The 13845-nt window shown below is 37.9% G+C and overlaps 1 protein-coding gene across 5 annotated transcripts in view; it reads left to right on the plus strand.

The window, feature by feature from the left end:
• LOC127451382 (C-Jun-amino-terminal kinase-interacting protein 3-like) overlaps nucleotides 1-13845 on the plus strand; it is a 57336-nt gene that overhangs the window by 37934 nt on the left and 5557 nt on the right. For 4 of the 5 annotated variants that reach the window (XM_051716049.1, XM_051716048.1, XM_051716050.1 and 1 more), the window contains 12 exons: nucleotides 960-1010; nucleotides 5692-5778; nucleotides 5861-6013; nucleotides 6882-7047; nucleotides 8255-8449; nucleotides 8647-8803; nucleotides 11688-11807; nucleotides 11969-12049; nucleotides 12232-12299; nucleotides 12456-12604; nucleotides 12836-13007; nucleotides 13433-13546. In XM_051716049.1, coding sequence (XP_051572009.1) covers nucleotides 960-1010; nucleotides 5692-5778; nucleotides 5861-6013; nucleotides 6882-7047; nucleotides 8255-8449; nucleotides 8647-8803; nucleotides 11688-11807; nucleotides 11969-12049; nucleotides 12232-12299; nucleotides 12456-12604; nucleotides 12836-13007; nucleotides 13433-13546 — 1513 coding nt within the window. The remainder of the gene's footprint in view (nucleotides 1-959; nucleotides 1011-5691; nucleotides 5779-5860; nucleotides 6014-6881; nucleotides 7048-8254; nucleotides 8450-8646; nucleotides 8804-11687; nucleotides 11808-11968; nucleotides 12050-12231; nucleotides 12300-12455; nucleotides 12605-12835; nucleotides 13008-13432; nucleotides 13547-13845) is intronic. The other variant, XM_051716051.1, reaches the window with a different exon arrangement.

Below are 13845 nucleotides of genomic sequence, written 5' to 3' on the forward strand. Positions count from 1 at the left end.
GTATATGGGGTTCTTATTTTCTTTTTGTTACAATAGCAATTACTTCCAAAGCCAATATCACAAGTACTTATAGTGATACTTATATTAAAGGAAAGATTCTGTGTAATATCTGAGGTTAAAATGGGTACTTATGGCCTCTTAATATTATATTTTAAAGCTGTCCATATTAACAGTAACTAAACTGCAAATGATTAGACATCTGTTCGTAGCAAACTCACAATAAATGTCACACAAAGTTAATATCCTGGATAAGTTTGCTAACACAATTTACTATTTTCACTCAAAGTTTATAAATATGCATGAATTTTCATGATAAAAAAGTTTTTTTTAAAAAACAATCATATATTATCAATATATTTACATGATAAAGAAATTCAGTTTTGAAATTGGAAGTATCAATATTTAAGGATCGATCGGCCCATCCCAACGAACAGACTGGATGGGATGCCTACCGCAAGAGAAGTAAAAAAGCCTCCTAAAGGAAGAAAGGAAGAAATGGCAAAACGAATATGCAAGATGTTCTCCATACATACATATAAGAAAGGGTGTGTCTTAGTTTAGATCCTCTGAAAAAAGGATATGGTCCTTTGATTCATGTTGGATGATGAAATAAAATGGTTTGTTGAGGATATGTTTTTGCTGAGATGTTTAAGACTGTCATATGCTATCATAATCCCAGTGCAATAGCAAACATTTGAATCTTGGTAAATGTGCCTATTACAAAAGTAAAATCCTTGCCTAAACTGTTTGATTGTAGCTGCCATTGTTTGGCAGTGGCACACTGGTTATTCTGGAATTGTTTTTTCAGATTTTTTTTTACATGGGAATAGTTAAGTGGTCCATGTTTTGCTGGTTTCTGGGGGAAGACAGTGTGTGTTAGTGTAGCCATGGTGACAGTGTGTTAATAAGGGATGCCGTGGTGACAGTGTCGGCGTGGCTCTAACTGTGATCTCCCACAGAATGGCTCCCAGGCGGACAGCACTCAAGATGCCACAGCAAAGAGGACACAGGCAAGTCTGAGCAGCAGAGGACCAGCATGCACCCCTCCCACCCTGTCCCTTTAAATCCTGGCCCTAACCCGACTCAGGCTCAGTCAGCAAATCATTGCATAGATGCAGCAGAAAACTGATATAGAAGAAAATGTCTTTGCTAAGTTGAAAGTATGTTCAGAAATGATAACAATTGAAGCTGTGATCATGCTTCTGAATTAACAAGCACAAAGCAGAATGTTACAGTAGCATTCATGCTAACTACACTGGCAAGAAAAAGTATGTGAAAGTATGTGCATTAATTGGTCATAAAATGTGATCTCATATTCATTATAGTCACAAGTATAGACAAACAATGTGCTTAAGCTAACAACACGCAAACAATTATAATCGTTCCTGTCTTTATTGAACACATCCCATTAAACATTCACAGTACTGTGAAAAAGTAAGTGAACCCCCTTGGCTAAAAACTTTGACAAAAGCTAATTAGATTCAGGAGTTGGCAAACCTGGCATCCAGTTAATGAAACGAGATGGGAGGTGTGGGTTAGAGCTACTTTAACATGTAAAAAGCACTCATACATTTTGAGTTTGCTATTCACAAGAGGCATCTGCTGACGTGGACCATGCTTTGCAAAAAAGATTTCAGAAGACCTACGATCAATTATTGATGCTTTCATAAAGCTTGAAAGGGTTACAAAGTTATGTTGAAGAGCTTAGATATTCATCCGTCCACAGTTAGACAAATTGTCTATAAATGGAGATGATTTAGTACTTTAAAGGGCACACCGCAGAATGCTCAGTGAGGTAAAAAAGAACCCTAGAGTGACAGCTAAAGATTTGAAGGAATCATTGGAACTGGTTAACATATCTGTTCATGAGTCTTTTATACGGAAAACATTAAACAGGCATGGTGTCCATGAAATCACGAATGAAGCCGCTGCTCTCCAACAAAAACATTGCTGCGCGCCTAAAGTTTGCCAAAGAACACCTTGACACTCCACAACGCTACTGGAAAAATGTTTTGTGGACTGATGAAACTAAGGATGAATTGTTTGGGAAGAACACATAACACTATGTATGGTGTAAAAAAGGCACCGCATACCAACACGAAAACATCATCCTAATGTTTAAGTATGGTGGAGGAAACATCATGATTTGGGGCTGCTTTGCTGCTTCAGGGCCTGGACTGCTTGCCATCATCAAGGAAAAATGAATTCCCAAGTTTATCAAGATATCCTACAGGATAATGTCAGGGTGGCTGTGCACCAGCTGAAGCTCAGTAGAAGTTGGGTGATGCAGCAGGACAATGACCCTAAACATCGAAGTAAATCTACTACAGAATGGCTTAAAAAAAGAAAATTCACCTTTTGGAGAGGCCCAGTCAGACCCCAGACCTTAACCCAATAGATATGCTGTGGAATGACCTCTAGAGAGCCGTTCACACCAGACATCACATTTTATGACCAATTAATAAAGAAAACCAGCTAATTCCAAAGGGTTGACATACTTTTTCTTGCCACTGTATGTGTTGCTAGCACCACCAAGTTGACACAAAAAGAGGAATTTAGTATTTAGTGTATTTTACACATTCACTGTTAAGCCCGCTATACGCTGTAGGATTTTTAGTAATTTAAGATTGTTGCTTATCAGGCTGTACAATATGAACACATTGATATCGCCATGGCACACTGTGCGACATTACTTTATGTCAGACTGTACGATACACATCGTAGCCGACTGTGGTTCCAATAGTCCCGATCAGTGAACGTGACACAAACTTCTCCGTTCACATATGGGAAAACAAAAAAGGTGGGTAGATTAGTAACCTATCGGCCATGCAAAATTTCGAGAAGTCATATAGGCTAATAATATATCACGCTTGCAAATTCCCTATGGATAATGCACAAACATGACATAGATTTCTATAATTATATCCAATTGTATCTGCTGATTTGGATTAAAATGTCCCATAAATACCAATATAAATTACTTAAACTTTTTATTTTTATAAAATTGGAGTGATGTGAATCTAAAAGGTGCTATATGTAATATTTTTACTGTACTAAATCATAAAATGACCATAATATGTCATTAGAGAATTAGGAAACATGCTAAGTTAAAATACTGGCTTCTCCGATAACAATGCTACAGCAAGTATATTCTACTTTGAAGTTTCCATTCCGGACGGAATTTCTGTTTATGTTTTGGCCTGTGTGATCCCTCCCACTGTCCACTCACCAATAGTATTTCGACACCACCGGGTTGCCAGATTTGAACAAGTTTGCAGGCAAACAACACTGCTTGCTGCAGCCATGGAAGCCAGCAAACGAACTGGATCACGAAAAAATCCACACGAGCTGGTTTATAATTTGCAAACAATAAAAACATTGCAAACATATACATTAGCTGATCAACTTACAGTGTAAAACTCGTCGCTTAACAGTTTCAGTTTCGCTCATTCCTGTTGCGTGTCCTTATTCTGGCAACCCGCATGAGCTTCGAGTCTGGGGCGGGGCAGACAACTCTCCAATATTTTGAATTTGGACTGCAGTACCCATTTCAAATGCTTGTTGTCAATCTTACATACAGTACCTTTAACTAAAGAAGTTTACAGATGTTTAAAGTACATTTATTAAAAGTAAAATAGTAATTAAAATAAAGTTGTAAAGAAAATGCATGATAAATGTAAAGGAAAAAACGTGTTAAGAAATTGCAATCATTTATTTATTTTCGTTTTGTAAACTCTGTATTTATTGAATTCAAGGAATAATTCTTTCATACTGCTGAAGTGTTACACTTTTCTCCAAGTATTGTCTGCTTATTTATTTATTAAAACTTTTGATATAAAAAAGAAAAGAAGAAAAAACTTTGATAGAGCTTGAGTAGTGATAACTGGGCACAAATGTTGCTATGGTGCAGACGCAGAGCATGTTTCTTTCCAAGTGAATTGGGGTGCGAGAGAGGAAAGGACTATCTCATCTGGCCATCGTAATAGCAGTCACACTACACGGCTGTGATGCTACATTTCTGACACTGCCAGAACTTTTCGGAGGCTAAAGATCATCGCAAAGTCTATTAATCGGCCATCGGTGAACATGTCACACTGAATGATGTAAGACTGCCGATTTTGCCCTATGACAACAGAAATCCTTTAGGATTCCTGAAATTTGTCTGAGACGGCAGAATCGCGGCCAAAATCATACAGTGTGCACCGGGCTTTAGTTAGAATGTACAGTGTGATACCTTTGCCAGACATCATAATTTAGATGCCTGTATTTTTTCTAAACAACCTGACATGTAAACACTTCAATTTACAGTTCAATGGTTATAAATAAATTATAGTATTCCAGACTTTGTGAAAAAATCACAAATCCAAATGTCTGAAATTCATTTTGTGAATTGGCATGTTAAGATTTTTATAGATTCACATGGCAACATTTAATTATTTGCAGGCACCACAGTCTTAGATAGAATAAATAAATTCAAATGATCAGAAAAATAATGCTGTTATCAGCTGCATTATAATCTTGATTAATATTTGCAAATGTTGTCTTTTGGATGCTGATCTCCCTACCAGGCTTCTTTTTTAAATTCTCTCATTATTTACTCGTTCTCATGTCATCACAGATGTGTATGACTTTCTTTCTTCTGCAGAACACAAAATATTTCAGCTCTGTAGGTCCTTACAATGCAAGTGAATGATGGTGAGAACTTTAAAGCTCCAAAAGCACATAAAAGTAATCCATAAGACTCCAGTGGTTAAATCCATATCTTCAGAAGCAATATGATAGGTGTCAGTAAGAAACCAATCAATATTAAAGTCCTTTTTTTTACTGTAAATCTCCACCTTTGACCAGCCCCAACCAGTAGGTGTTGATATGCAAAAAGAATGCGAATTGCCAAAGAACAAAAGAAGAAGAATGTGGAAGTGAAAGTAAAGCTGGAGATTTATAGTGAAATGTTTTTTTTTTACCCACACCTATCATATCACTTCTGAAGATATGGACCACTGGAGACATGTGGATTACTTTTATGCTGCCTGCTTTTTGGTCCTTCAGATTTCTGGCTACCATTCACTTGCATTGAATGGACCTACAGAGCTGACATATTCTTCTAAAATCTTTGTTTGTGTTCTGCAGAAGAAAGAAAGTCATACACGTATGAGATGGTATGAGGGTGAGTAAATGATGAGAGAATTGTAATTTTTGGGTTTACTACCCTTTAGCCAGCAAGAAGAATATCTTGTTCAACCAACTTCACCAGAAAGACCATGCTGGTTGACCAGCTTTATCGGCTTAATTTTGTTGGTCCACCAGATAGACCAATCCCAGACCAGCACTAACCAGCATGGAAATTCATGCTGGTGTAAGCTGGTCTTTTCAGTAGGGAAACATTACATGCCTGGTCCATATCAAACCTGCCTTCAGCATAGAAACACTTGAATTAGGATCCATCACTCCCTCCATCAGATTAACTCCCTTCATTGCGCATGCATCTGCCTTTTAACCCTCTAACAGACTTTGATCTGCTGCTCTGGTTTGCTGTTCTTGTTTTCCCCCTTTCTCTGTCTATCTGTCTGCTGGATCAAGGAAAGGGCATGATGGGGCCTCCAAGTTTGGCTTCTTTCTGCTTGTTGTGGATGGCAATGATCTTATTTACAATGGCTTTCTGAAAATGACTGCTATACTGTGTCCTCACAGGCCAATGAGAAAGAGGATAATCGCATGAAAAATGTCCCTGTACCAGTATACTGCCGCCCTCTGGTGGAGAATGACCCCAACAGGAAGGTAACAGATGAACACAACTTGAGTAACACATGACTTACTGGTTTAGATTTTTTTAAGGTTATGAATTTTGCTTTTTGCATAGCTGTGGTGTGCAGCTGGTGTGGATCTGACTGGCTGGAACACAGCCAATCAGGAGACTGCAGGTATAAAGCCGTCCAATGGCTCTGATCCGTTGACTGTGGAGAATGAAGGCAGAGACAACAAGAGTGAGCAGAGTTCTCCAGAGAAAAAGAAGGTAATCAGCTATAATAATAACAACACAAATACAGAGTAAAACAAATACCAACATTTTTTTGAGGAAATGTTTAAATGTTCAAATTGTTCATACATAAACAGTAAACAGAAAGATGTACATTATATGCACACAACTAGACTGTGAAGCCATTTCAAGCAGTTTGATGAATGTATTCATCTCTAGTATTGAAGATTTGCATATGTTGCTATTTCCTCCAAATTCACAACAATGAGTCCTTGTAGAGACATTACTCGTCTTAGAGCCACAGATGCTTTCCCAGAGACAACAGCTTTTGCCACTGTTAAGCCTTGTACTTACTGAACAGTGCAACCCTCAGATAACTTTAAAGGGTAATGATGTCTTACACCACTGTATTTGTAATTTGTACTTGAAAAGCTTGTATTTTAAATGTTTTCTAAATTAATACAGTTTTTCTTAATTACACATTATATTATCAGCATAACAATTTGAGTGAAAATTTGAATTGAAAAATGTCCAGATGATTATTGATATATATCGGGATTCTTTTCAGATATAAATAGGGCTGCTCGTTGCACAATAGTTTTTGTCTTTTCAAACACATTTTCTCAACACTTTGGTAAAGTGGGAGCAGCAGGGTAAATAAAAGGGGTCGTGCACCGGATGCATCTGGCAGACATATGGCGCGTTCTAAAATTCGAAACAATTATTTTCTATGAAGCTACGCACACACTGCAAACGTAATTTTTATATGTCGATGCCTCAAAAATATATCAATAAAATAACATGCTGATCAATAATCGATATATTGATTTTTGTTTTTACATCCCTAATGATTATACAGTATGTTTAAATTGCATCCCAACATTAATATGTCCCCCTCTTCCAGCCTAAGGAGCTGCATGAGACCGACTCCATGAGCAGCCGCGTTTGGATTTTGACCAGCACTCATTCAGCCAGTAAAGTGGTCATCATTGATGCAAACCAGCCCTGCTCACTGGTCGACCAGTTTAACGTATGCAATGCCCATGTGCTCTGCATCTCCAGCGTTCCAGGTCAGTACAGGCCCGGTTCCAGATCAAAATCACTGAGGGTGCTTCTGAAAATTGTGGGGGTGCTCTGTATAAAGTGGAGACGTATCGTATTACACATTTCTTTTATAGATGAAATAGTTAAAATGCTACTAAATCAATGTAAAGAAAAGATTTTTAAATGTACAAACATGTATTGCTTCGTTTTTTATGTGCATGATATGTCGTTGAAAATTACAGCAAAATGCTTCGCCAGCAAATTAGTACATATGTTTATTACGTTTGGATACAGGGATTTTGTGTGTTCGCTGGGATTCAAGGAAATCTGCTTTGCCAATATACAGGCTTACATAGCCTATTCAACTGAGCAGGGGTGTGCATTTATTTTAGCACAGGGGACACATCAGCCTTTAAGTAGAACATGGGAGATAGAAGATAAAAAGTTCTGCACAGTTCTTGCATCTTTTAAGCCCAGAAATAGTAGTTCACTCATTCTAATGCATAATGCACAATTTATGTATACAGTGTATACAGTATGTGACTTATGGGACTATTCTGCAATTGCCTGAAGTTTTTCTCTACAAATAATACTTTTCTATCAGGTGTTAGAAAAACTGAATAAAGGCGGGGTATAATTAATAACTGTTTATTTCACCATCTATTTGCTATATATCAATGCATTGGTTATTTATTATTCAATTTAACACTCCACATCAGGTGTCGGTTTTAATAGTAAAATAAATTATATGCACGCACTCGCATGCATGGTTGCCAGATTGTACAAATTAAATGTAACGGTTGGCAGAATATTTCCAATTTGTGCAAGTATACATCTCTGATTGGGGGGGTCACATCTAATAAAAAAAATGTTCAGGATAAATTTGCCCTGGTCTGCAATTGAGGGTGCTCTAATAGAACCAGGCCTGGGTCAGTATAACAGTATATGAAGTGGCTTTGGTAAAAAGGAGTTTCCACTGGACCTGAATATACAGTAAACAGTAAATATATATAATATAATTATGAATTAATCAGCAACAATTAACAGTGATGAACGTTGCCACAGATGCAGTGGGTTTTAAATATAATTTTCTGATGGAGGATTCCTGTAACTGGTACCTTGTTCATTCCATATAAACACAAGCCTATACAGAAAATTCCACTGTTGCAGACATATAAATGTTGCATAATTATCAATTGCATTAACAGTGCATGTTTGTCTGTGTTTATGTAGCGGCCAGTGAGAGTGATTACCCAGCAGGTGAGATCTTTCTGGAGCAGCAGAGTGGTGATGGAGCTTCAGAGGAGAAGGGTGGAGTGGAGGGCATGTTGGCAGGGATCACAATTGTGGGTTGCGCCACCAACTGCAGTGTAGTACGCAGCAACTGTTCCTCCCGCACTGATACACCTGTGCAGGACCGAAGTCATGGTTAGCAAACCGATCTGTGCAGAAGTGTGTGTGTTTTTGAAAATCCCAGAATCAACTGTGAAGATGAGTAGGAATCATTGAGGATACACATTCACTGCACTCTTTGTTCTAGTAATCTTTCATTGCATGATAAATAATGCTACTATATTTGAAACTGATTGGATTGGTCATGGTTTTATGTGTCTGTCTGTGTATAGCTCCTACAGCTCCAGTTTGTAGAAGCTTGGCAGTTTCGCAGTCTGCTGAAGAAGCGACAGAAGCCACTGAGGTGTCAGAGGATGTGGAGCAAAGTGAAAACGCAGACAGTGCCCTCAGATCTTTTACTGAACATGTCTTTACAGACAACACACATAGGTACCTCACGCATACACCTTCATATAAAACCACAGAAAATCGGTGTAAATACATTGTTGAGTTCCTGTATTACTTAAATAATTTGTTTGATACTGGTTTATTAACAACTGTTTTTCATTGGTTGAAAAATGAGGCCACTCACCTGCCTTCAAGTCATCATGCGAGGGGTTAGTGGTTGTAGTTGCATTCGTGTTTAAATTTCTCTTGAGTTTGTGAATGTGTTGTTTTAGAAATGTTTTGACCTAAATTTTCCAATTATGTAGACCAGGGGTTGGCAACCTATGGCACACGTGCCAATGCTGAGAGGGGTAATCACTGTCACGCCAGCAACGGCGAGAGAGTAGACTGTTTTATTCTGCACCTGCATTCCAATTTACATCTTAATGTAAACCTTCCTCATGATAACGCAGCATGTTTTCATGAGCTGAATGGGAGGCTAAACAAAAAGTTAAAACGTGATGAGACTGCAGTATACGCGTGCAAATCATTCGCGCATCACGAGCCAGCAGCGCTTCACTTTCAGTTAATCGTGCGAGTAAACGCGCCTGCTCTGCTTCGGTCAGGCTGCACTGATGGCAGCCTACATTCCGTGTTTTATTTGTTTCCTTCTGCTTTCAGAACAACACGTGATGTAATAAGGAAAACACCACTATTAATCCTTGAGGTTTCCAACCTAGCATACAGGTTCACCCTCCTTAAACCATAGTCACACTAAAAATGACATTAAATGATTAAAAGAGAAAGCATAAACCCACATCGTGTGGTTCAAAAACCTGAGTCTATTCAAAATATAAATTAAACCTGGAAATAAAGTTTTAGGATTTTGCAGGTGCGATTCACCGAAAAGGGCTAAATAGTTGATCAGCTTGTGATGTGCGAATGGCTTGCACGCACCGCACGAGTCTCGTCATACTTTAATAGTTTTTAGTCTCCCATTCAACTGATGAAAACACAGCACAGCCATTTACTTTTTGACACTCCATGTCTAAAAAGTTTCCGACCCCTGATGGCTATTTAATTGGCCCTCAGTAAATCATGCATGATGTACATATTAGAATTACTCAGCATTCCAAAACAAACCTTACTTCTGTAAGTGTACAGATCTACAAAATATTTTTTTCAAATGCTGGATGATAAAATGGGCAAAAAAATACTAATGGACTTACTTACACATCCCATTGTGAAGTAAGAACTCAAGTAATAGCTAGGAACCAAAATACACTATATGGCCAAAAGTTTGTGGACACTATATGTGCTTGATGAACATTTGATTTCAAAACCTTAGGCATCAGTAATAACAGCTTCCACTCTTTTGGGAAGGCTTTCCACTATACTGTATGTAGTAACATGGCTGCAGGGATTTGCTCTCATTCAGACACAAGGCTATCAGTGAGGTCAGGAACTGATGTTGGTCGATGGGGCCTGACTTACAGTTTCTGTTCCAGTTCACCCCAAAAGTGATCAGTGGGGTTCAGGTCTGGGCTTTGTGCAGGCCAGTCAATTTCTTCCACACCAGACACAGTAAACCATTTCTTTATGGACCTCACTTTGTTCACAGGGACATTGTCATGCTGGAACAGAAAAGGGCTATCCCCAAACAGTTGCCACAAATTTGGAAGCACACAAAGCCCAAGCCATTACATAAAGAAACATTAAGATTTTTCTTTACTGGATTTAATGGAGTAACCAAATTCATTAATTAGAAGGGGGTGTCCACAAACTTTTGGCCATATAGTGTATCTTAGAGACCTAGGTGTGGAGTCTTTTGGCTTGAGCCAGTATGCAATGCTCTAGCAATCACCCAGAACACCCTAGCGATAGCATAGCAACACACAAAAAAAACTCAGAACTAGGGCTGTGTGATATGCAAGAAATATTTTCACAATATTTTTATTTTAAAAAAAATTGCGATATGCAATTACATCGTCAACCCCCCCTACCCCCACTGCCGAGCCCATTATGTAAACATATGACCTTCCTGACACAATAAGTAATAAAAATAAATAGGATTAAAAATATTACACAAAAACCCCATTCAAAATATTATTAAAACCTGCACCAAGCAGAACTGGCTTCGCATTCTTCGCTTTCCCCTCATGTCTCGCAGTCGGAACGTGTTTTTAGCTGGTCAGTTAGTTTTTTTCATTCCACAAAACTTTAACCTCGGAGAAGGTGATTATGCTTGTTTTCCTTTCAAGAAACCTGTATTAGATGATGTCGCCAAAAAAGGTTCCATTTTTGACTGTACTTTATAAAATGAAAAGACTTCCTTGACTAGCAGTTTTATTCAACTATTGTTTGTGTGTCTGCCTTTCAGGTCAGTTTGTGGAAATTAATTTGTTGAAACACAGAAAACGTAATGCAAATATATTGCTAAATTCAAATTACACTTCAAAAAAACCAATTTAAATAACAAAGTGGGGAAATAAAATGTACATAATGACCTCCCCAAATCGAAACATTTACTGCAGCCCAATTTGCTGTGAAGTAAATATCTGTCAATTACAGGTGGAAATTTACCAATAAAAATTATGATCATAAAGACAATTATAAATGTAAACCTAATAATAATAATTGAATTTAAAAAAAAAAAACATTACAAGAAAGTTCAACACAACCCACGTAATTTCTACTTTCATAAAATGGCTACAACAGTTTGTTTAATTCACTTAGTCTGTGTTTGAACAAATAGAAAACACCAGTTTTCCTATTAGGTGTAAGTCTAATAAATTCCCTTGTGTTCCCCAAATAATGCTGCCCAATAATTTCCATCTATCCACTTTAAACTGGGATAGAAGAAAGTATTTTAACATAAAAAAAAAATGACACAATTCACCTTTAAATGGTTTATTCTGTTTTGATGTGTGCAATTGTGAAACATCAGTGAGGCAGGTGTACCCAAGGAGCAAGTGATATCAGCGCCAACAGACTCAGAGGAGGCAGGAAACAACAGTTCAGGAACAAGTGCTGCTCCCACCATGTGGCTGGGAGCCCAGAATGGCTGGTAGGCATCATAGCTACCCCCCCCCCCCCCATTTCACTTATCAGTACAGAAAACATTCCATTATCACATCCCATTGTAAAGTCATATTTCCCTGACACCATTACAGTGACACCGAGCTCTCACACACATGCAAAAAATGTGCCTGTATACTTTCTCCACAGGCTTTATGTCCATTCTGCAGTGTCAAACTGGAAGAAATGCCTCCATTCCATCAAACTCAAAGACTCTGTACTGAGTTTGGTGTAAGTAGAATCAGAATGATATGTAAAATGTTATGACTAATTAAAAATAGCAGGTGTTATACAGTATGGAAAGGACTGTAATAATATATCTTCAATTCATAAAATTTGCATTGTGCTTTTCACAATGCACAGTGTGTCAGAGCAGCTTTACAAACCCTCATGTTCATCTCTGTCTCTTTCAGGCACGTGAAAGGGAGGGTTTTGGTTGCATTAGCTGATGGCACTCTTGCAATCTTTCATAGAGCTGAAGGTTTGCCTCATCTCAATAATTTTTAACTCATTACAAACGAACTGTAATTTATTGAGGTCTTGTGTGTAAATATTATTAGGATAGGATGACACTAATGGAATCACACTTTTTATTTATTTGTTGCTCTCTGTGTTTGTGTGTGAAATCTACTCACAGATGGACAATGGGACCTATCAAACTATCATCTAATGGATCTGGGTCGACCCCACCACTCCATTCGATGTATGGCTGTGGTGCATGATAAAGTGTGGTGTGGTAACAAGAACAAGATCCATGTCATCCAGCCTAAGAGCATGCAGATTGAGGTGAGACTCACACTGACCATTATAACAAGTGTTATCCCAGGTCAGACTAATATTTGTTTATTTCCTCATTATAACCATTATATTAAGATGACAGTTGTTTATTTCATTCTACCATTCTTTGGCCTGATTTCTCTCTTTTCTGTCTTCCCTCAGCAAATCTCATTATGTAAGTCTTTCTTTTGCTCTTGAGACTTCATTTTGTCTCTGTGTTTCTCCCTCTGCGTCATATAGAAATCATTTGATGCTCACCCACGCAAGGAGAGCCAGGTGAGGCAGCTGGCGTGGATTGGTGATGGCGTCTGGGTTTCAATTCGTTTGGATTCCACGCTCCGCTTGTACCACGCGCTCACACACCAACATCTACAAGATGTGGACATTGAGCCGTACGTCAGCAAGATGCTAGGTATGACAGTAACAATAACACTAGGGACTCATCCAAGTGTAGACTAGTGGCCTAGTTAGGTGTTAGTTTAGTAGTGACTAGCTTTCTTGGCCAAGTGACTAAGACTAGCTTGGCAATTGTTGTGTGTTTTCAACCATTATTCTTTTTCCATTTTCAATGTTATTCTTAATGAGATTAATGCATTTTATTTTAAGTTGCTTTGGTAAGAAAATGACTGCTAAAAACACCGGTACTGCAAACATTAGATCCTAAAAAGCAAATCAAAATAAACCAAATCAATACACTAAAATAAAATTATTATTTTTTTGTTTGAAAGATGTAAATAAGTTGTTAATTACTTTATTCGTTGATTATTGGCTGCATATTGCCTATTTTGTAAAAATGTAAAAGTTTTACCTATCTGTTGTCTTGTTTGTGATTGACAGGTACAGGAAAGCTGGGGTTCTCTTTTGTCAGGATAACAGCCCTACTGATTGGAGGAAACCGGTTGTGGGTGGGAACTGGAAATGGTGTCATCATCTCTATTCCTCTGACTGAAAGTAAGTCTTTAGGGGAGTGTTGTATGCACACACACCTAACACACCCTGCACACACACCTAGAAGTAAACAATGTAAAGTGTTTAACCATCCAAACCATTTCCCTTTCCATTGGTCAACCAAAACATTAACATTTTACTCTAAAATATTCATTAATATTTTCTATTAAAGTGGAAGCTCGGTTAAATTATGGTGCTTTCCATTCAGCTGACGACACCAAAGAAATTAGAAGGAACTTCACTGTGGAATTTCCCTCTTTCCAGAGAACTATTTCAAAGTATTTCAGAGACATAACTCTGAC

The sequence above is a fragment of the Myxocyprinus asiaticus genome, chromosome 14 (genome assembly GCF_019703515.2).
Source record: "Myxocyprinus asiaticus isolate MX2 ecotype Aquarium Trade chromosome 14, UBuf_Myxa_2, whole genome shotgun sequence".
Classification (NCBI taxonomy): domain Eukaryota; kingdom Metazoa; phylum Chordata; class Actinopteri; order Cypriniformes; family Catostomidae; genus Myxocyprinus; species Myxocyprinus asiaticus.